General features: G+C 37.6%; 1 protein-coding gene across 3 annotated transcripts in view; it reads right to left on the reverse strand.

Moving 5' to 3' along the window:
- ANKRD31 (ankyrin repeat domain 31) overlaps window positions 1-23,541 on the reverse strand; it is a 136,162-nt gene that overhangs the window by 37,455 nt on the left and 75,166 nt on the right. For all 3 annotated transcript variants that reach the window (XR_001501099.3, XM_059890754.1, XM_002690414.6), the window contains exons 19-21: window positions 16,017-16,159; window positions 8,788-8,950; window positions 6,424-6,539 (exon numbers count right to left, since the gene is read on the reverse strand). Coding sequence is in view for 2 of the 3 variants with exons in the window: in XM_059890754.1 (XP_059746737.1) it covers window positions 6,424-6,539; window positions 8,788-8,950; window positions 16,017-16,159 (422 nt within the window). In the remaining variant the exon portion in view is untranslated. The remainder of the gene's footprint in view (window positions 1-6,423; window positions 6,540-8,787; window positions 8,951-16,016; window positions 16,160-23,541) is intronic.

Here is a 23,541-nt window from a genome sequence, read left to right on the forward strand (position 1 = left end):
AATATTAATAGTTTAATATTAACATTAAACTATTCAATGCAGATAGTTTCTTGGTTCATTGTTAGGGAAATTAAAATAGAGGAATATTCAGACTGAAATGCCTTCAACATATTGGGTTGGCCAACAAGTTCGTTCGGGTTTTTCCATAACGTCTTAGGATCATTTTTACTTTTGACACGTCTTTCACAAATTTGTATATTAAAGCATACTGGTTGAGAGCACAGGCTCTGGAGTCAGATTACCTGGATTTTAATTCTGCCACTGCTATGTAATAGAAATGTAATTTTGGATTGTTACCTACCCTCTCTTACTTCAGCTTCCTTAGCTGTAATGAAGAAGGTAATGATATTAATAGAAACTACTTTCATTATTATGAAGGCTAAATGGATTAACATAAAGCACTTAGAGAAGAGCTCACCATGTCATAAATACTCTGTGAACGTCAACTATTATCATTATGATAATCACTTTTGTACTCACTCTATATGGAGGGAGAGAAGGAGGATGCCTAGATGCTGTGATCTGAAGGTGTTAGAAGGTAGCATCAAACTAAAATCATCGCATTTCCTTTGCATCTGGCCACAGAGTCACCCCTCATCCTCAATTTGGTTTGAAATTTTCAGCACTCAAAAACAAATTTACATTTACAAAGGACAAATCTTTAATGACTTTAAAGTCTGTATATTTTAAGTTTTTTCTTAAAGCTGGTTTTCATTAAAATCTTATATTTTCATTATATTTCCCTGAAGCTTGGCATCTAAAGTGATACACATTATTCCTGAAACAAATACTCATACAGTTAGGGTGATTTTTCCATAATGTTTTAATCTTTACATGAAATATACCTTAAAGATACTAATGGTCAATAGTGTGAGCTGAGCTGATACAGAAGGACCCCTGTCTACTCCAAACACCTGGAAAAATACATTAGACAAAATACAATAAATTTTAACCACCCACGCCCAGCCAAAATTTGAAAAATAAAGGGAAGGAAATGAAGCTGGTAGCAGCCCATGAGGGATGTGGAACTAACATAAGTATTAGGAATTAGGGCCCATGTCCAAGGTACTAGAAACCCAAGTAAGATGGTAGGTGTTGTTAGAGGGCATCAGACGGCAGACACACTGAAACCATAATCACAGAAAACTAGCCAATCTGATCACACGGACCACAGCCTTGTCTAATTCAATGAAACTAAGCCATGCCGTGTGGGGCCATCCAGGATGGGCTGGTCATGATGGAGAGGTCTGACAGAATGTGGTCCACTGGAGAAGGGAATGGCAAACCACTTCAGCATTCTTGCCTTGAGAACCCCATGAACAGTATGAAAAGGCAAAATGATAGGATACTGAAAGAGGAACTCCCTGGGTTGGTAGGTGCCCAATATGCTACTGGAGATCAGTGGAGAAATAACTCCAGAAAGAATGAAGGGATGGAGCCAAAGCAAAAACAATACCCAGCTGTGGATGTGACTGGTGATAGAAGCAAGGTCTGATGCTGTAAAGAGCAAAATTGCATAGGAACCTGGATTGTCAGGTCCATGAATCAAGGCAAATTGGAAGTGGTCAAACAGGAGATGGCAAGAGTGAACGTTGATATTCTAGGAATCAGCGAACTAAAATAGACTGGAATGGGTGAATTTAAGTCAGATGACCATTATACCTACTACGGTGGGCAGGAATCCCTTAGAAGAAATGGAGTAGCCATCATGGTCAACAAAAGAGTCCAAAATGCAGTACTTGGATGCAATCTCAAAAAGGACAGAATGATCTCTGTTCGTTTCCAAGGCAAACCATTCAATATCACGGTAATCCAAGCCTATGCCCCAACCAGTAACACTGAAGAAGCTGAAGTTGAATGGTTCTATGAAGACTTACAAGACCCTTTAGAACTCACCCAAAAAAAGATGTCCTTTTCATTACAGGGGACTGCAAAAGTAGGAAGTCAAGAGGCACCTGGAGTAACCAGCAAATTTGGCCTTGGAGTATGGAATGAAGCAGAGCAAAGGCTAATAAAGGTTTGCCAAGAGAACGCACTGGTCATAGCAAACACCCTCTTCCAACAACACAAGAGAAGACTCTACACATGGACATCACCAGATGGTCAACATGGAAATCAGATTGATTATATTCTTTGCAGCCAAAGATGGAGAAGCTCTATACAGTTAGCAAAAACAAGACCAGGAGCTGACTGTGGCTCAGATCATGAACTCATTATTGCTAAATTCAGACTTAAATTAAAGAAAGTAGGGAAAACCACTAGACTATTCAGGTATGACCTAAATCAAATCCCTTATGATTAGATTATACAGTGGAAGTGAGAAATAGATTTAAGAGACTAGATCTGATAGACAGAGTGCCTGATGAACTATGGACGGAGGTTCAGACATTGTACAGGAGACAGGTATCAAGACCATCCCCATGGAAAAGAAATACAAAAAAGCAAAATGGCTGTCTGAGGAGGCCTTACAATTAGCTGTGAAAAGAAAAGAAGCGGAAAGCAAAGGAGAAAATGAAAGATATAAGCATCTGAATGCAGAGTTCCAAAGAATAGCAAGGAGAGATAAGAAAGCCTTCCTCAGCAATCAATACAAAGAAATAGAGGAAAACAACAGAATGGGAAAGACTAGAGATCTCTTCAAGAAAATTAGAGATACCAAGGGAACATTTCATGCAAAGATGGGCTCAATAAAGGACAGAAATGGTATGGACCTAACAGAAGCAGGTGTGGCAAGAATACACAGAAGAACTGTACAAAAAAGAGCTTCATGACCAAGATAATCACGATGGTGTGATCACTCACCTAGAGCCAGACATCCTAGAATGTGAAGTCAAGTGGCCTTAGAAAGCACCACTACAAACAAGGCTAGTGGAGGTGACGGAATTCCAGTTGAGTTATTTCAAATCTTGAAAGATGATGCTGTGAAAGTGCTGTACTCAATTTGCCAGCAAACTTGGAAAACTCAGCAGTGGCCACAGGACTGGAAAAGGTCAGTTTTCATTCCAATCCCAAAGAAAGGCAAAGCCAAAGAATGCTGAAACTACCACACAATTCCACTCATTTCACACGCTAGTAAAGTAATGCTCAAAATTCTCCAAGCCAGACTTCAGCAATACATGAACCGTGAACTTCCAGATATTCAAGCTGGTTTTAGAAAACGCAGAGGAACCAGAGATTAAATTGACAACATCCACTGGATCATTGAAAAGGCAAGAGAGTTCCAGAAATACAACTATTGCTGCTTTATTGACTATGCCAAAGCCTTGACTGTGTGGATCACAATAAACTATGGAAAATTCTTCAAGAGATGGGAATACCAGACCACCTGACGTGCCTCTTGAGAAACCTATATGCAGTTCAGGAAGCAACAGTTAGAACTGGACATGGAATAACAGACTGGTTCCAAATAGGAAAAGGAGTACGTCAAGGCTGTATATTGTCACCCTGCTTATTTAACTTATATGCAGAGTACATCATGAGAAACGCTGGGCTGGAAGAAGCACAAGCTGGAATCAAGATTGCCAGGAGAAATATCAATAACCTCAGACATGCAGATGACACCACTCTTATGGCAGTAAGTAAAGAGGAACTAAAAAGCCTCTTGATGAAGGTGAAAGAGGAGAGTGAAAAAGTTGGCTTAAAGCTCAACATTCAGAAAACGAAGATCATGGCATCTGGTCCCATCACTTCATGGCAAATGGATGGGGAAACAGTGGAAACAGTGTCAGACTTTATTTTTTGGTGCTCCAAAATCACTGCAGATGGTGGTTGCAGCCATGAAATTAAAAGACGCTTACTCCTTGGAAGGAAAGTTATGACCAACCTAGATAGCATATTCAAAAGCAGAGACATTACTTTGCCAACAAAGGTCTGTCTAGTCAAGGCTCTGGTTTTTCCAGTGGTCATGTATGGATGTGAGAGTTGGACTGTAAAGAAAGCTAAGCACCAAAGAATTGATGCTTTTGAACTGTGGTGTTGGAGAAGACTCTTGAGAGTCCCTTGGACTACAAGGAGGTCCAACCAGTCCATCCTAAACATCAGTCCTGGGTATTCATTGGAGGGACTGATGCTAAAGCTGAAACTCCAGTACTTTGGCCACCTCATGAGGAGAGTTGACTCATTGGAAAAGACTCTGATGCTGGGAGGGATTGGGGGCAGGAAGAGAAGGGGATGACAGAAGATGAGGTGGCTGGATGGCATTACTGACTCGATGGACATGAGTTTGAGTGAACTCCGGGAGTTGGTGATGGACAGGGAGGCCTGGTGTGCTGCGATTCATGGGGTTACAAAGAGTTGGACACGACTGAGCCACTGAACTGACTGACTGACTGACTGACTGACTAAGGAACAGGAGATAAGGCCTCAGGGCAACATAAGGAAGAGGTTAGAATCAGTCAGTTCAGTTCAGTTGTATCTGACTCTTTGCGACCCCATGGACTACAGCATGCCAGGCCTCCCTGTCCATCACCAACTCCCAGAGTTTACTCAAACTCATGTCCATTGAGTCGGAGTTAGAATGGAGCCCCACATAAAATTAGTGAGCATGAGTGGGTATCCTTTAGCTTAAATAAGGATTAGTAAAAACTCTACTTGTCACCCACTCAAGCCTTTGGGTAGAAAATTAGAGGTCAAAGGGTATCACACAGAATATAGTGCAGAGAATTAAAGAGATGGAAAATTCAAAAAAGATATAGGGAGACTGGTTTAAAAACAACCATCTCAAAAAATATGAGTTCCATAAAAGGAGAATACTGCTAATGGGAGAGAGGTAATAGTCAACAGTCTAAGGGCTAAAAGTTTCCAGAATACAAAGAGAAATCTGTCATCAGACTAAAGGAACACGTTTAGTCCTTTTAGAGTAAAATTAATTAAAAACACACCCACATTTAGACATAACCTAGTGAAACAGCAGAATATGAAAAAAAAAAAATCTTTAAAACTGTAAGCCTCAAAGACATATTATCTACAAGGGAGTGACATTTAGGTTGACAATTAACTTCTCATTCATTACAAGAGATACCAGGAACAATGTAAAATATTTTTGAAATGTTGAGGCAAACACAATTCATTTTAAACAGCATTTAAAATATTTTAGGTATAAAATAGTTGATTAATCATAGTTTATGTTCAATGAATTGTATTTTCCTCTCTATAGTATACAAAAAAAGTCTAATCCACACCCATAGTCTTATTCAAAATATTTCTTTGAGGAGTCTACTTTGCTTAAGAAGTTAGTGTCTAGGATGCTATGTGTTTTAATCAAACTAAGCATGTCCATCTCATAAATTAATATACGTGCCACTAAGTTATTTTCTTTAAAATACACCTTCACATGAGGGGTTTCACATATCGCAAACTATCACTATAAACCACGCGGGGTCCAGGTTGGTTAAACCAGGCTGCTTCCCTCTTCTTCGTCTAGGTTCCAAGGTCTTTTCCTCCTACTATGTATCCGAGATACTTCTGGAAGTTGGGTGGATGAAGACACACTAGAACACTGCAACAGTGACACTGTTTGTGGGATAGGTAAGTGCCAAAGAATCCAATCCAGGAGTAAAGGATAGCAGCTGAACTATACTTCTGTTCAATGCAGACAGTTGCTTGGTTCCTTTTTAGGGAAATTAAAATAGAAGTCTTATTGTGGCTTCAAAAGCAGGACAGCAGACCTCTCTGACCACCTGTCTGGGCACTGCCTAGATTCTGAACTCAGTGCCTGCCCTCAAGCACAGCAAATCAGGAGTCACTTTACATAAGAAAGGGAGTGGGTCTTAGAATTCTTGAGCCCCTGGAGGTCTGGTCAACCCTAGGATCTAAGAAAATTCTGACTGACTCACAGGTGAAACAGCACTGGAAAAAGGTATAAAGTAAAACCAGTGCTGCATTTTTGCATGCAAACTGATGTTGACATCAGTTTGTGGCCTGGGATTATAAACAGGAGTCCCTGAAACTGCAATCTGAAGTCTCACCCACAGGGCAGATGCACTGCCCAGAACCTGTCCCGATTGTGACTCCAAATCACTATTAATGAGGGACTTCTTAGTGCTGTTCAAGGCTGGATGTAGGCTGGCCCAATTGGTGATGCATATACACGCTGTTATTTCTCTCTATTGTTTGTATTTCTTTTCTTTTAATGCTTGCATATTGAAATTAAGTCAAATAATCTTCCATAAAAAACTGAAACTGTTCATGTGTGTAATGAGTGGTTTCTTTGGCTAATGAGTCCTTCAAACCTAAAACAAAAGTAAAACTTTTGGCAAAACATTCATTCTGCTCAATTATGCTGTATTATTATCTATGACAAAAAAACATTTTTAACCTGTACGTCCTTAAAATGGAAAGAATGCTGCCAATAGCCAACGGCTGGCTGGTGCAAAGAATGGCATTTTCTAGGCTAAAGAACAAAAGCATTTCAACTTCACTCACCATGGAAAGGTTTTCTTCTGTTTTTTCTTGGTGTGAAATAGAAGGTGTATCAACAGTTTTGGAATCATCACAAATGCACTGTTTATGTCTTCTTGCCCGGACGTCAGGAATTTTTACTTTAAAACATAAAATCAGAAAATATATTAAGAATGTGCAAAAATTTTGCCTAATTTTATCAATTGTAATGGTGACAGGAATAGGAAGGATAAATTAAGTCTATAATTACCATGATACCTTAATGTTGATTAGCACCTCATTATTTATCATCAATTGACTCATTTTAGCAAATCTACTGAATACTTATCACCTGCTGGATATCCAACTCTTTCCATGAATCATCTTATTTAATCTTCATATGAGCCCTGAGGGGTAGGTAGTTAATTACATCTATTTTACAGAAGAGGAACATGAAGCTTTGAGGGATTCAAGAAGTTGCCTGATGTGTCACACAGCTAGTACCGAAACCAGATCTGACTTCAAGTCCATGCTCTACTATGACCGTAATTCACTGTCTCTATAAAGTTCTCTCCAAACCTTTTCCCATTCTGGATTCCCTTTCTCCACATATGGGTACCCTATATCCCTCATTCTGTTGGGTTACCTGTCCAAGGAAAGGTATATACAAGGAACAACAGAAAAGTGGGAACAGATCTAGTACTTTATAACAGAGTGCTCAATAGCTCCACATATGGCTGTGAAGAGAGAAAAAGACATGCCTGGGGCTATAAGAAAAGTCTCACACCCTGTGGGCTTAGCACATGGGAGCAGACAAAGAAATGAGGATCTGTGTGTCAGTCTCCTGACTTTGACCTACATGTGGTCTAGCGCACCAGTGCAATAGGCATGATGACTATCCTTGCCTGTCATCAATCCTATCAGTTGGTAAGGAGAGTGGCAGGCCAGGGGAAAAGCACATCACAGGGCTTCTCTTCCCAATAATCTCCCTCACAGACAGCATGGATAAGCTCCTGGCTTTCTTCTTCCATGAGTCAAGGCTCATGCCTGAAGGAAAAGGAAGATCAATTCCCTCTCCTCAATGCTTCTAAAATTGTTTTTAACTGCCTGTTTTCTGGTTTATCTCTCCACAAGCCTGGAAGCTCCTCTTGGGCTGATCTGTATAGCATGTGCTCAACAATGTATGTTTTCTAAGTCAGTGCTCACTAAATGCTTCTTTAAAAAAACACAAACACACCCGTCACCTCACATTGTTACCTTGTGTGTTTGTGTGTGTGTTGGTGAGAACATTTAAAAGTTACTTTCTTGGCAAACTAAGTATACAATTTATTATTAAAAACTGTAATCATCATTTTATACATTAGACCCGCAGAACCAATTCATCTTTTAAGCGAAAGTTTGTACTCTTTGATCAACATTTCTCCATCTCCTCCACCACTTCCTCCCCCACCACTTCCTCCCCCAAGCCCTTGGCAACCACCACTCAACCATCTATCTGGTTCTTTAAGCTTGACTTTTTAAAGTTCCACATATAAGTGACACCACAAAGAGTTTGCCTTTCTGTATCTTTCTATGCTTATTTCATTTAACATGACATTCTCCAGGTTCACCTATGTTGCTACAAATGGCAGGACTAAATGCTTATTTCTTATAGATAACTCATTATATTATTTAAGTGCAAAATACTGCTAAAAATGGCTCATAAAAATTTCCCTGACTATATATTTCCTTGAAATATTCTTTCCACTATAATATATATTACACATACACTCACACACATATATAAGTATAGTATATTTGCTTAACAAATTCATATTTTAGCATTATATTAGTCTTGAAAAGTTGGCATGGGTCCAACTTTTGCATGAATCATTATAAATTCTGAAGTAATGGAATCTTAGTCACAAAGACTTTAGTATAACGTCATCCTTTTCCAGTCCCACTATAAAGTAAACCAATTTGCATAGTTTCAGTAACAGCTCTATCTCAGACCCAGTGTTATGAGAGATGAATGTTTGTTTAATGAATGTGTTTTGTTTCAACATATAATTCTAATACAATAGAACCATATAATCTATAAATTAAACCAAGTTTTGAAATGCTGTTTCCAAAAATAAATTATGCTTTTCAAGAGTTTAATAAACAGACAAAAAATTATCCTTAGTTATGAAACAATTTCCACAAATCTGAGGAATTTGTTTTTCTAAGCAGAGGTATGCTGCTGCTACTGCTGCTGCTAAGTCGCTTCAGTCGTGTCCAACTCTGTGCGACCCCATAGACGGCAGCCCACCAGGCTCCCCTGTCCCTGGGATTCTCCAGGCAAGAACACTGGAGTGGGTTGCCATTTCCTTCTCCAATAAGCAGAGGTATACATCTGTATAAAATAGCAAGAAACATTGCTATGCATACCAATGACGACAGCGTCACTCCCATCTCTATTGTCAGTCTCAATCGCACCATAAGACTTCAGCAGCTCTTTCATATTTTCATCATCTGCTTCATCCAAAGCAGTCTTCTGCTTTTCATCCTTTTGATTAGGGTTTGCTCCATGTTGTAGTAGAATCTCAGCTGCCTAGAAGGCATTTTTCCAAAGTTATCTCTACAGACACCTAAAATCAATCATTTCTGCTTTCATTATAGGATAACACTATCAAATATTAAAAGTTATCCAAAAATTGCTCAAACTCTGACCAAGAAAATTTTGATTAAACTTGATATGACACTTGTAAACTGATTCACTGTTTGGCCTGATCTGTCTTCACAGGACAATCAAATACAGTGATACGAAAGTACCAGACACGCTGCTCTCATTGTCTAAGAGCAGACTTAGACAATTGATGCGCAAAAGGATTTACTCCGTTTCTTTTACACAGCCTTTTGCCCTCCCCTAAGCTGCTGGAAGACAGGGTACAGAAGGGAGCGAGGATCATTTCAGGACTATATTATATTGTATTATATTATACTATACACTGTATTATAAACTGCCATTAGACAAAGTTGAATAAAGTTTTACTTGAACTATAACACTTCAGATATGTTACTTGTTTAGGAGTTTTTATAAGTTAGCTTGGGAACCTAATGTCCATTCTAATACTCTCTATGCAAATATGTTTCCTAAATAGATGACTTGTATTCACAGAATCTTAACAAGATAAAAGAAACAGAAATAATCTACTCCAACCCCATCTTTTACAGAGGAGAAAACTGACATCAAAGATAAATGTTGTGACATTCTGGGGGCAAAACTTTCTAATATAAATAATGCTTTCCTGAATAACTCAAACTTGTGTATTAGAATTAAATTAGTAATTCATCAAAGTTAAAGACTGTCATTTATTAGTTGATAGTAAAAGTCAATTTAGTAAAAAACAGTCAATGATTCCATCTGCACAATACAAGCAACTCAAATCACTGAAAAACCTTTTGATCAGGAAAAGATGGTCAGTATTTTGTTAAAGATATGTTATGTTCTAGTAGCTTTTCTCTTTCCATTTGTGTTCAGGTATGGAGAAGCATAAAAATTTAGAAGCAAATGCACCAGTAGAAATTATGACAGTTCCTTATTTGTTCTATAAGCCTAGAATTAGCCCAGCATGAAGGAAAATATATTTGTTTTAAGGTCAAGCATACAAAACTTACTCCTTTCTATGTTCTTGGGCAAGTTACTCACCATTTGAATCTCATCACCCATGAGGCTTAAATGTGAACCCATGTATAAAGTATTTGGCACATGGTGGGGCTTAAGGGAAAACAGTCCCCTAATCAGCTGTGTGTAAGCCCCAGCAACAGTTCTGCCAGTCCTCCCTGCAGCATTTTGCCTAACTTTACATAGTTTCCTTACACAGATTTATAGAACAGCCAAAGTGAGGAAGTTCCCCCTTTAAATCACTGGAGAGGTCTCTCTACGCAGATACATTCTGTCTGGTGTCTTGTCCTCAGAATTATAGCTGTTGGAGCCTTTTAAACTCCGAATTCTGTCTTCTCAGCTCTCTGAGATCGTAAGGCTATTTGTTTTCCTCCTCCCTACACTGCTGCCTGGAAACTCCCTCTAGCCCATAAGGTGGGGCAATCCACAGGGCTCATCTCATTTGCTTCTGTTCTCTCCTGCATGTTGTCTAATATCTCAAAACTGTTATTTTACATATTTTGCTCACTTTTCTAGCTTTTAAGGTGGGAGGGGATATCTTATCCCTGCTATTCTATCTTGTACAAAAGTGAGTGTCCATTCCCATTCATATTTTAGCTTTAAAAAAAAAATCTTTTCCTCTTGTTATCCTTTTCCTTATCTTTAAATACTCCACAGTTTATAAGGTAGAATACAAAACCACCTTGGAAGATAAAACAGAAACTAAGATTTTTTTTTTTAAATATGCAAGTTGAAAAAGAAAATAAGATGATGAACTCAACTTTGTATATAGTCATGCAAGAGAGAAAATCACAGGATATTATAGAATTGATACTTATTGGTTCTACAATTGGGCTTCCCAGGTGGCACAAGTGGTAAAGAATTTGCCTGCAATGTAGGAGACCTGGGACGGGAAGACCCCCTGGAGAAGGAAATGGCAACCCACTCCAGTACTCTTGTCTGGAGAATCCCACGGACAGAGGAGCAGGACAGGCTACAGTCCATAGGGTCACAAAGAGTTGGACACGACTGAAATGACTTAGCACACACACAGGTCTACAATACCATAGATTTATATATCTTGCTCCCTTACTTATCTTTCTAGATTATCTATCAATGTCCTACCTCAAAAAAAAAGAAAATAGGGACAAAAGGGAGGAAGTGAATCAGAAATAAGAAAAACAAATGACAAACTGTTACATGGAGGCAAAGTTAATGAAGATATAAGGAAAGATGCTGGCCAATATATGTGTTAAAGTAATTAAAATATGATTAAAAACACTACCTCCATTTTAAATAGAATATTTCGCTTTAAAGTGAAGGCAATAGAGATATGAAAGGTTAATCCAAAAGCAAACTTTATCTGTATCACCACCTAGGTATCAAGAACATCAGTGATTCTCTAGAATAAGCAATAATAGCACACTACGGTCCATGGGCCAAATTCTGTCTGCTGCCTGATTTTGTAAATGAAGCTTTAGTGGCGTACAGTCAAAACCCACTCATTTACAAACTGTCTAGGGTTGCTTTTATAACAGAACAGCAGATGAGTGATTGCAATAGAGGCTGTGTGGCCCAGAAAACCCAAACTACTGATTATCTAGCCCTTTGCAGGAAATATTTACCAACCCTTGCTCTAGAGCAGAGCTGTCCAACAGAGGTCTTTGTGATGATGGAAATGTTCTAATCTGCATTGTCTAATACGGGAGCCACTTGCCACATGAAGCTACTGAGCACTTCAAATGTGGCTAATGCAACTGAAGAACTGAATTTTTAAATTTAATTGATTTTAGATAATTTAAATTTAAATAGTCATTATGTGGTTAGTGGCTATAGTACAGGACAGTGCAGCTCTAGATCAAACTCCTTATTTCAAGGGTAAAGTTATCTTTATCTTTTTCAAGCAGCAGAGCTAGGCCTAGAATTCAAGTTCTCCAACTTGTTGCTAAAACAAGTTCCCTTTCTGCTATTTCCTGTGGTTAATTTTCAGTTCTTGACATTTATCTTTACAGAAGACCCTCAACGTCTGAGTAATCATCTTCTCTGCCCCTTGAAGTTACCAAATTGCTATGAGAGAAGCTAGAGTCTTCAAAATAGGAAAATTCTCACTTATGAAGTGAAAGTCACTCAGTCGTGTCCGAATCTTTGCAACCCCAAGGAATGTAGCTTGGCAGGCTCCTCTGTCCGTGGAATTCTCCAGGCCAGAATACTGGCCAGAAAAATATACTACAAATGGATAACAGAGTCAAAATGTAAAGATGTAGGATTGCCTAAAAAGAAAGTGAAAGTTACTCAGTTATGCCCGATTCTTTGTGACCCCATAGACTATACAGTCCATGGAATTCTCCAGGCCAGAATACTGGAGTGGGTAGCTGTTCCCTTCTCCAGGGGATCTTCCCAACCCAGGGATCGAAACCAGGTCTCCTGCATTGCAAGTGGATTCTTTATCAGCTGAGCCACAAAGGAAGCCCAAGAATACTTGAGTGGGGAGCCTATACCTTCTCCAGGGGATCTTCCTGACCTAGGAAATTGAACCAGGGTCTCCTGCATTGCTGGCAGATTCCTTACCAACTGAGCTGTCAGGGAAGCCCAGGATTTCCTGAAGTCATTATATTAAAATAATATTGTAGAAATGCTTAAAGCACCCATGAAGAAAAACTGATAAGGGATAAACTAAAAGGTAAAACTGTTAACCTAAAAAAAGAAAAATCAGGATTTTAATGTCATGTCTGACTCTTGCTACCCCGTGGACTGTAGCCCGCCAGACTTCTCTGTCCACAGGATTCTCCAGGCAAGAATGCTGGAGTGGGTTGCCATTTCCTTCTCCAGGGGATCTTCCCAACCCAGGAACTGAACCTGGGTTTCCTGCATTGCAGGCAGATTCTCTACTGACTGAGCTACAATTAGAAAGAGTTAAATTTATTATATAAAAATTTAAAGTGTGATGTTGACTCTTTTGAAGATTTAATGTAGATTATAATGAACTAGCAGTATTAAAAATATAAGACTTGTCTTTAAATTAGCTTATCTAAATTACTTTGGAATATGGTGTTTTTAGTTGGATACTGTAAAGCCAAAGCCAAGAAGAACTACATGATCACTATATTCTTATTTAGATATTACCAAACTTTTTCTGGAAAGAGTCACATAGTAATTATTTTGTGTGTGTGTGCTGTGGTGTCTCCGGCATAACTACTCAGCTCTACTGATAGAGCACAAAAGCAGTCACAGACAACACATCAACAGATGAGCATGACTGTGTTCCAGTAAAGCTTTATCCATGGGCACTAAAATGTGAATTCCATGAAATTGTCATGAAATATTCTGTCTTCCCCCACCTAGTCATTTAAGAATATAAAAATTACTCTCAGCTATCAGCTATTCCAAAACAGGCAAAAGGCCAGAATTGCCCTGGGAGCTGTTTGCCAGCCCTTGCTCTAGACGAGAAATGTGTTTTACACAGTGATATGGATTAACAATTCTGAAAATGCATTACATTTATATGAGAGTTGGACAAATAAGTAAATAAATTGTGGATAAAATAACCAGGTTTATCATTGTCAGAAAAAGAAGTTGTAAAGAAACAAGATAGATAAAAGCTAGAATGAACTCTGTGAAGCTGGATTAGAGTATTTTAATATATACAGATAGATTAAGTCAGAGATATAGATATGAGTATACATGTATTAGTATACTCACATATTTTCCTGTCTTTACCCTCTGAAAGGCCAAGAAAGAGTGACAAACTGACAGCAATAAGCATAAAAAAAGAAAAATCAGGATTTTAATATAAGTGTATTAATACAGGACTTAGGGCCAAAACTGTGGCACCTTTCAAAATTTTTGAAAAAAAGAACTTCCCTGAGACCATGATGCAAAAAGTTAACTGTGAGATAAAGGATGTGCTGTCATACTATTTTGCCAGAAAAGCTAGGCCAAGAAAACATACTTTATTATAGTGTCTCTGCTGAACCAGAAATCAATCAGTATGTATTTCAGTTAGAAACTAAATACAATACTACTTAGAGGAGTTAACACAGCAGGCCTAAGACTGATCTCTAGAGAGGCCACTTATGTGGCTGGCCTGTAGCTGGCATGTGAGAACTGGGCTGGCAGTCAGTGTCCAGTGCTGATATAAACCTGTCCCTAATTGCTGTGACTCTCTGTGCTTAAACTGTCTACACACACAATGTGGTGTATGCTTCTGGGAGTCTGGAATCTTGGTAAGTGCTAGGTAGAGGGTGCCCACATGACCAGCCCTCAATATAAATCGTGAGCATTCAATTTCTAATCAGCTTTCCTGGACAAAAACTTCATACTTATGTCACTACACTTTCACTGCTGAGGGAAAAGCAAACCGTATGTGGCCTCTCGTGAAGAAGAGTACATAGTAGAGCCTGCACACAGATACCTCCAGACTCTACCTTTTCCTCTGATAATCCAACTATGTATCCTCACTATATTGCTAGAATAAATCTTATCCATGAATACCATATACTGAGCTCTGTAACACCTTCTAACAAATTTCCAGGTATAGGGGTGATGTTGGGGGGCGGTTCCTTATATTCTATATTGCATATATGCAATATTCTATATTGCATTTTTCAGGATAGTCTAAAATCCTAATTTTCCTACTGTGAATTTTTTGCCCTTATTTAAGTGCTTTCACTTTAAATGACCTTTTCCCTGTACAAATAACCAGCAGGTTCATCACTTCAGTGACTCTTCCTGTTTGTTTTCTTCCACTGCACGATCACATAACTTCAAGATTTTGTCAATTCCTTTTTAATGTAAACATCTTTAAGGTCAAATAGCTTCTTTGATCAAAAGAAGCCTCCCTGGACATTAGGCTACCCATCTGGTATTATTCTTAATTATTAGTTTATACCTTTTCTCTCTGCAAATCACAAATTCAATATTTTTCTTTCACATGACTATATTCAGGCTGAAAACAGTGGAGATATATTTTCACAAAATTAAATAAAAACTGCTGCTGCTGCTGCTGCTAAGTCACCTCAGTCGTATCCGACTCTGTGTGACCCCATAGACGGCAGCCCACCAGGCTCCCCCATCCCTGGGATTCTCCAGGCAAGAACACTGGAGTGGGTTGCCATTTCCTTCTCCAATGCATGAAAATGAAAAGTGAAAGTGAAGTCGCTCAGTCGTGTCCAACTCTTAGCGACCCCGTGGACTGCAGCCTACCAGGATCTTCCATCTGTGGGATTTTCCAGGCAAGAGTACTGGAGTGGGGTGCCATTGCCTTCTCCAAAACTACCAGACTATTAAAAAATACCTAGAGACAGATAAAGTGGTATTAGTGAGAGATCCAAAATATTTTTTTACATGAATCTTGGTTTTATACTGTTGTTGTTGCTGGTAATTTATTCCTGAAATCTACACTATCTACAGACAAATTTTCTCCTAAGGTTTGTCAAAAAAAAAAGATAAGTTTAAAAATCTGAAGAATTTTAACATCTAGATTTGAAATTTAGTGTTACTCTAATAATTAACCTAGTAATTTTCCCATTATTTTCACCATAGTTGTTTATAAAAAAATGAGAAAAAAAATACAACAACCCCCAAAGAAACAAGCAACTTAAGCTTTTACCCATTTCTTTGAAACTTCAAACTCACTAAGAAATTTTTGAGTTTAAAACTTGTCTTGTTATCACATATATCATCACTATATATACTCTTTTATGTACAACAGCAAATCATTTCAGACAATTAAAATTAGAATGTATTACATTGATAGGCTGTGTTTACTCTCAGCCATTTCATTTTATTCTGATTTACATGAATTACACAATGAAGAGACAATGGAAACAGGATTCATTAGGAAATATATTGCTTTTCTAAACTATATGTAATATCATATACACTTGTACCTCTAAGCAGTTTTAAAAATTCTTTGTCTTAAGGAATCACTTTAATTAGCAATTTAAAATACCTTCACTGTCTTCATTCACTTTTTAAAGAAAAAGAAATAGGAACCTAATATGATGAACTATACCTTTAAATGGTTGTTTGCAACAGCATCATGTAAGGGTAGAATTCCATCTACATTTTCACAATTAACATTAGCACTAGCTTTTAACAACTCTACAATTACATCACTCCATCCGTTACTAGCTGCCTTATGAAGTGGTGTCCAACCTAAAAAAGGAAAAAAGAGAAAACAAAAGAAGCTACTTACAAATCAATACTCAAGTAGTATCCTCATTATTAAGTTTATTTGCACTAATGGAATGAATATATATATTGATTCAAATGTATATACTAAGTACTGGACAGGAAATAATATTGAACACGGGCTACTTTAACATCCTCTGAGCCCACAGCTGCCCTTGGACATGGCCCTGTCCACCAGAAGGCCCAGGACCCAGATCCTCCCATCGTGCACACACACTAGTCCCTGGAGCCCAGTTCTACCCACGAATGGGTGGGGACCAGCCCCAGAAACCCCTGGGCCTAAGCCCTGTCTATCAGCAAGTCTGCTCTAGCCTTGGGAATAGCCTCAGCCGCTGGCAGGTGGATGCCAACCCCTGGACAATTACAGCTCCACAGCCTGCCATGACAGAAGTCAGTCTACCAACAAGCAGACCAGCACCAGCCCTAGGACCAGCTGGGCCTGAGTTCTTGCTCAGCAGTAGGCCAACATAAACTTTAGGTCCACTGAACCCCACAGCCACCTGTAATAAGAACTGGTCCCACTCATCAGCAGTCCAGCACGAGCTCTAGAACCTGTGGGCCCTGCCTCCAGTCCCTAAGACCTGGCTCTGCTCACCAGTGGGCTGGCAGTAGTCCCAAGAGCTAGCTTCATCCCCTGGAAGGCAGGAAAGAGCCCTGGGGTCTCCTATATCCAGACTCTGCCCATCAGTAAACAAGCATTAGTCCTGGGGTGCAACAGCCAACTGCCTTGTAACAGCTCCACCAACCAGGCCAGCAGCCTCCACACAAAGCAGGGCAACCAACCCAACTGGGGACAAGCAAGCCTACCAGACCACCCACAGCAGTCAGACTGACGCAAACAAAGGACACATGTAGCCCACATCGTGGGGACCCCTAGAATATACAGCTCTGCTAATCAGAGGGAAGTGAGCTCCTAGAAGCATAAGACATTTCCTATAAAAGGCTACTTCTCCAAGGTTGGGAAATGTAACAAACCTATCAGATACATAGAAATAAAACTAGTTAGTTAGGCAAAATGAGGCAACAGAGTTTAAAAGAAAGAAACAAGATAAAACCCCAGGAGAAGAACTAAGTGAAGTTGAGATAGGAAATCTATCTAAGAAAGAGTTCAAGGTAATGACTATAAGGACAGTCAAAGAACTTGGGAAAAGAATGGATAAACAGAGAAATTAGAAGTTTTTTAACAAAGAGTTAGAAAACAAAGACCAACCAACCAGAGACGAAGAATACAATAACTGAAATGACAAATACACTAACAGGAATTAACAATACACTAAATGATATATAAGAACGTATCAGCAAGCTGAATGACACAGCAGTGGAATTCAAAAAGTAAGGACAGTTTAACAGCTCTCTGGAACAATATCAAGTGTGCCAATATTTTCATTACAGGAGTCCCAGATGAAGAGAGAGAAAGGGACTGAAAACATATTTGAAAACATAAGAGCTGAAAGGTCCCCTAACCTGGGAAAAGAAAGAGACATCCAGGCCCAGGAAACAAGATAAAGACAGTCCCAAACAGGATCAACTTAAAGAGGACCACATTAAGACACATTGTGATTTAAATGGAAAAATTTAAAGACAGAGAATATAAAAAGCAGCAAGAGAAAAGCAACAAATAACATACTAGGGAACTTCCATAAGACTTTTGGCTAACTTTACAACAGAACTCTGCAGGTCAGAAGGCAGTGGTACCATATATTTAAAGTGATGAAAGGGAAAAATGTACAACCAAAAATATTGTACCCAGCAAGGCTTTTATCAAATATGATGAAGATATCAAAAGCTGTATAGACAAGGAAGAGCTAAAAGAGCTCAGTACCACCAAACCAGCTTTATGAGAAACGTGAAAGGGACTCCTCTAAGCAAAAAAAAAAAAGGCCACAACTAGAAACATGAATATTATTATGAAAGGAAAAAGTTAATTGGTAAAGGCAAATATACAGTAAAGATAGTAACTCAACTGGGTACAAAATTAATAGGAAGTTTAAAAGACAAAAGAAATAAAATCATCTATAACCAAAATAAGTAGTTAAGGAATACACAAAACAGATGAAAAATATGATACTAAAAACAGATACTGAAAACTCCTTACACTACTGGAGGAGTAGAGAGTAAATATGCAGGGTTGTTAAAATGCGTTTGAAACTAAGAGATCAGAAGCAAGTTAAAAAAATCATATTTTATATATATATATATATATATATATATATATATACACACACACACACTCTCATGGTAACCATGAATGAAAATAGATATGCAAAATATCTGTATCTATCTATAATAGATATCTATAATAGATATGCAAAAAAGAAAATGGAAACTAAACACAACATTAAAGATAATCATAAAATAACAAGAAAACAAAAGAAAAAAATGAATAAAAAAAGAATTACAAAAACAACTCCCAAACCCTGAACACAATGGAAATAAGAACATCAGTTCAGTTCAGTTCAGTTCAGTCGCTCAGTAGTGTCCGACTCTTCGCGACCCCATGAATTGCCAGGCCTCCCTGTCCATCACCAACTCCCGGAGTTCACTCACACTCACGTCCATTGAGTCAGTGATGCCATCCAGCCATCTCATCCTCTGTCCTCCCCTTCTCCTCCTGCCCCCAATCCCTCCCAGCATCAGAGTCTTTTCCAATGAGTCAACTCTTTGCATGAGGTGGCCAAAGTACTGGAGTTTCAGCTTTAGCATCATTCCTTCCAAAGAAATCCCAGGGCTGATCTCCTTTAGAATGGACTGGTTGGATCTCCTTGCAGTCCAAGGGACTCTCATACATATCAACAATTACTTTAAAAGTTCATGGACTAAATGTTCCAATCAAAAAACGAAGAGTGACTGAATGGATACAAGAACAAGACCCATATATATGTATATATATATATATATATACTGCCTACAAGAGACTCACTTCAGATCTAAAGACACACACAGATTGAAAGGCAGGGGATGGAAAAAGGTATTCCATGCAAATGGAAACAAAAGCAACCTGGAGTAGCAATATCAGATAAAATACTTTAAAACAAAAATTGTTATAAGAAACAAATAAGCACAACACATAATGACCAAGGAATAAATCCAAAAAGAAGGTATAACAATTTTAAATATATCTGTATCCAATACAGGATCACCTAAATATATAAAGCAAATATTAACAGACATAAAGGGGAAAATCAACAGTAACACAATAATAGTAGGGGATTTTGACACCCCACTTTCATCAATGGACAGATCATCCAGAAAGAAAACCAATAAGGAAAACTCATAAATGACACATCATACTAGATGGACTTAAACTGATATATATAGAACATTCCATCCCAAAGCAGCAGAATACACATTCTTTTCAAGAATGTGCACATGGGACATTCTCCAGGATAGGTCACATGCTAGGCAACTAAACAAGTATCGGTAAATCTAAGAACATAGTAATCATATTGAGTGTCTTTTCATTCTTACTGAAATCACTGAGACTAGAAATCAACCACAAGAATAAAACTGAAAAAACACAAACATATGGAGGCTAAACAATATACTGCTCAACAACCAATGGATCACTGAAGAAATCAAAGAAAAAAACAACAAACACCTAGAGACATATGAAAATGAGGACAAAATGATCCAAAATCTTTGGGATGCAGCAATAGCAAGTTCTAAACTTCTACAGAAGAAAAATCTCAAATAACAACCTAAACTTATCCCTAAAGGAACAAGAGGAAGAAGAACAAAAAATGTGAAAGGAGAAGGAAAGAAATCATAAAGTTCAGAGCAAAAATAAATTAAATAGAGGCTAAATAAATAGGAAAAAAATCAGTGAAACTAAGAGCTGATTCTTTGAAAAGATAAAATTGAAAACACTGTGGCCAGATATACCAAGGAAAAAAGAGAAAAGGCCCAAATAAAATAAAATATAAATTAAAATGTTACAATTAACAGCACAGAAATCATAACAGATTACTACAAACAACTACATGCCAATAAAAAGGACAACCTTCAAGAAAAGGAAAAATCCCTAGAAATATACAATCTCCTAAGACCTAACCAGGAAGAAATACAAAATATAAACAGATCAATTGCCAGTAATTAAATTGAGTCAGTAATTAAAACTCCCAACAAAGTCCAGATGGCTTCACAGATGAATTCTACCAAACATTTAGGGAAGAATTAACACCTGTCCTTCTCAAGTTATTCCCAAAAATTGCAGAGGAAGAAACACTTCCAAATTCATTGTGCACACCCAGCATCTCCTGGACACCAAAATCAGAAAAAGATATCACACACACAAAAGAAAATTACAGGTCAATATCACTGATGAACATAGGTGCAAAAATCAACAAAATTTTAGCAAATCGAATCCAACAATACATTAAAACTATCATACACCATGACCAAGTGGGATTATCCTAGGAATGCAAGGATTTTTAAATGTCTGCAAATTGATTAATGTGACATACCACATTAACAAAATGAAGAATAAAAATCATATGATCACATAGATGCAGAAAAAGCTTCTGATAAAATTAAACATCCATTTATGATCAACTCTCCAAAAAGTGGGCATAGGCGGAACATATCTTAATAAAATGATTAATGCCATATATGACAAACTACAGCTAACATCATACTCAACAGTGAAAAGCTAAAAGCAGTTCCTCTAAGATTAGGAACAAGACAAGGATGCCCAATCTCACATTTATTCAACCTATTATTAGAAGGCCTAGCCACAGCAATGAGAGAAGAAAAAGAAATAAAAGGAATCCAAAGGAAGGAATCCAAACTGCAAAGGAAGAAGTAAAGCTGGCACTCTTTGCAGATGACATGATACTATACATAGAAAGATCCTAAAGACACCACCAAAAAACTACTAGGGCTTATCAATAAATTCAGTTAAGCTGCAGGATACAAGATTAATATACAGAAATCTGTTGCATTTCTACACACTAACAACAAATGATCAGAAAGGAAAATTAAGGAACTTTCTCATCTTCAGCTGCATCAAAAAGAATAAATACCTTGGAATAAACCTACCTAAGGAGGTAAAAAACCTATACTCAGGAAATTATAATAGTGATGAAAAAAACTGAAGATGATACAAACAGTTGAAAAGATAAGATACACTGTATTAGAAAAATAATTAATAGTTAAAATGACCATACTATCCATGGTGATCTAGGATTCAATGTAAGTTCTATCAAAATACCAATGGAATTTTTCACAGGGATAGAATAATTTTAAAACTTGTATGGTAGCACAAAAGATCTTAACTAGGCAAAATAAACTTGAGAAACAAGAACAGACTGGAGGAATCACATTCCCTGACTTCAGATTATACTGCAAAGCTACAGTAATCAAAACAGTCTCATATGGGCAGAAAAAGAGACACAGAGATCAATGAAACTGAACAGACAGCCCAGAAATAAATCCACACACTTATATCAGTTAATCTATGACAAAGGAGGCAAGAATAAACAATGGAGAGAAGACAGTTTCTTCAATAGTGGTACCGGGAAAAACTGAACAGCTATATGTTTTAAAAAATGAAATCAGAATAGTTCTCACACTATATATAAACATAAACTCAAAATGAACCAAAGAACCAAATGTATGACTGGAAGCCATAAAACTCATAGAAGAAAACATAGACAAAATGTTTTTTGAGTAAATTATAGCAACATTGTTTTGGATCTGTCTCCTAAGACAAAGGAAACAAAATAAAAAAATAAACAAATGGAATCTAGTTGAACTTTAAAGCCTTTTCACAGCAAAGGAAACCATTAACAAAAAAGAAAATCTACTGAATGGCAGAAAATACCTGCAAATGATATGACTGGTAAGGAGTTAATATCCAAAATAGATAAATAGCTTATACAACTCAACACCAAAAAACAAACAGGCCAATCAAAAAGTGGGCAAAAGACCTGCACAGACATTTTTCCAAAGAAGATATGCAGATGGACAACAGGCACATGAAAAGATGCTCAACATTGATAATCATCAAAACAATGCAAATCAAAGCCACAACGAGATATTACCCCACTTTGGTCAGAATGATTATCATCAAAAAGAACACAAACAGTGTTCACAAAAAGAATAACCACAGATAACAATGTTGGTGAGGATACGTAAAAAAGAGAGCCCTTACACACTGTTGGTGGGCGTGTGAATTGGTGCAGCCACTGCAGAAAAATAGTATGGAGGTTTCTTAAAAAACAGAACTCCACATGATTCAGCAATTCCTGAAAATATATACCCAAATACTGCTGGGTATATATCTGAAGAAAACAAAAACACTAATTCAAAAAGATACATGCACCCCAATGTTCACAGCAACATTATCTACAATAAGCAAACGAGTACTGCTGCTGCTACTGCTGCTAAGTCGCTTCAGTCGTGTCCAACTCTGTGTGACCCCATAGACGGCAGCCCACCAGGCTCCCCCGTCCCTGGGGTTCTCCAGGCAAGAACACTGGAGTGGGTACTCAGCCATAAAAAGAATGAAATTTTGCCTTCTGCAAAAACATGGATGAACCTGGAGGGTATCATGGTTAGTGAAGTAAATCAGACAGAGAAGGATAAATACTCTATGTTATCATTTATACGTAGAATCTAAAAAATACAAGAAACAAGTAAATACAACAAAACAAAAACAGATTCATGGATATAGACTATAAACTAGTGGTTACCAGTGGGGAGAGGGATGAAGAGAAGAGCAAGATAGGGTAAGGAATTAAAAGGTATAAACTACTATATATAAAATAAATAAGCTCAAGGATATATTGTACAGTACAGGGAATATAGTCAATATTTTATAATAACTAAGTGGAATATAGTCTATCAATTTTGAATCACTATGTTGTACACTTGAAACTAATATATTATAAATCAAGTATATCTCAATAAAAACATAATCTTCATTTTTTTAAACAAATTAATCTCATCAAAAATATTTATTGATACAAGTGACAAAAGACTAACAGAACACAAGCTATCATGGGACCAAGTAAGTACTAATCAAGTCAAATGGTTTCAAGTCAGATGAGTAAGATCATCTGACCTTGCTATTTATATCTTGTATTGTCACATTTGTCTTTAAAAAGACATGTGAACAATCAGTCTGAGTTTTTTCCCTCTGGAATTTCTTACACAAGTTTTTTTGTGTGTGTGTGCTTGAGAAAAATGTTAGAAGATCAACTTAAAAATGGAGCTTTAAGATAAAAACAAGACCTGGAAGAAAAAAAGGAATATTATCAAGAAATAAGAAAAGAAGGGACAGGGAAAGAATAAAATTTGGCATTCCCTATAAAGTTAGGTAATGATATTAAAGTCTCCAAGGAAAA

Source organism: Bos taurus, chromosome 10 (assembly GCF_002263795.3).
Source record: "Bos taurus isolate L1 Dominette 01449 registration number 42190680 breed Hereford chromosome 10, ARS-UCD2.0, whole genome shotgun sequence".
Lineage (NCBI taxonomy): Eukaryota > Metazoa > Chordata > Mammalia > Artiodactyla > Bovidae > Bos > Bos taurus.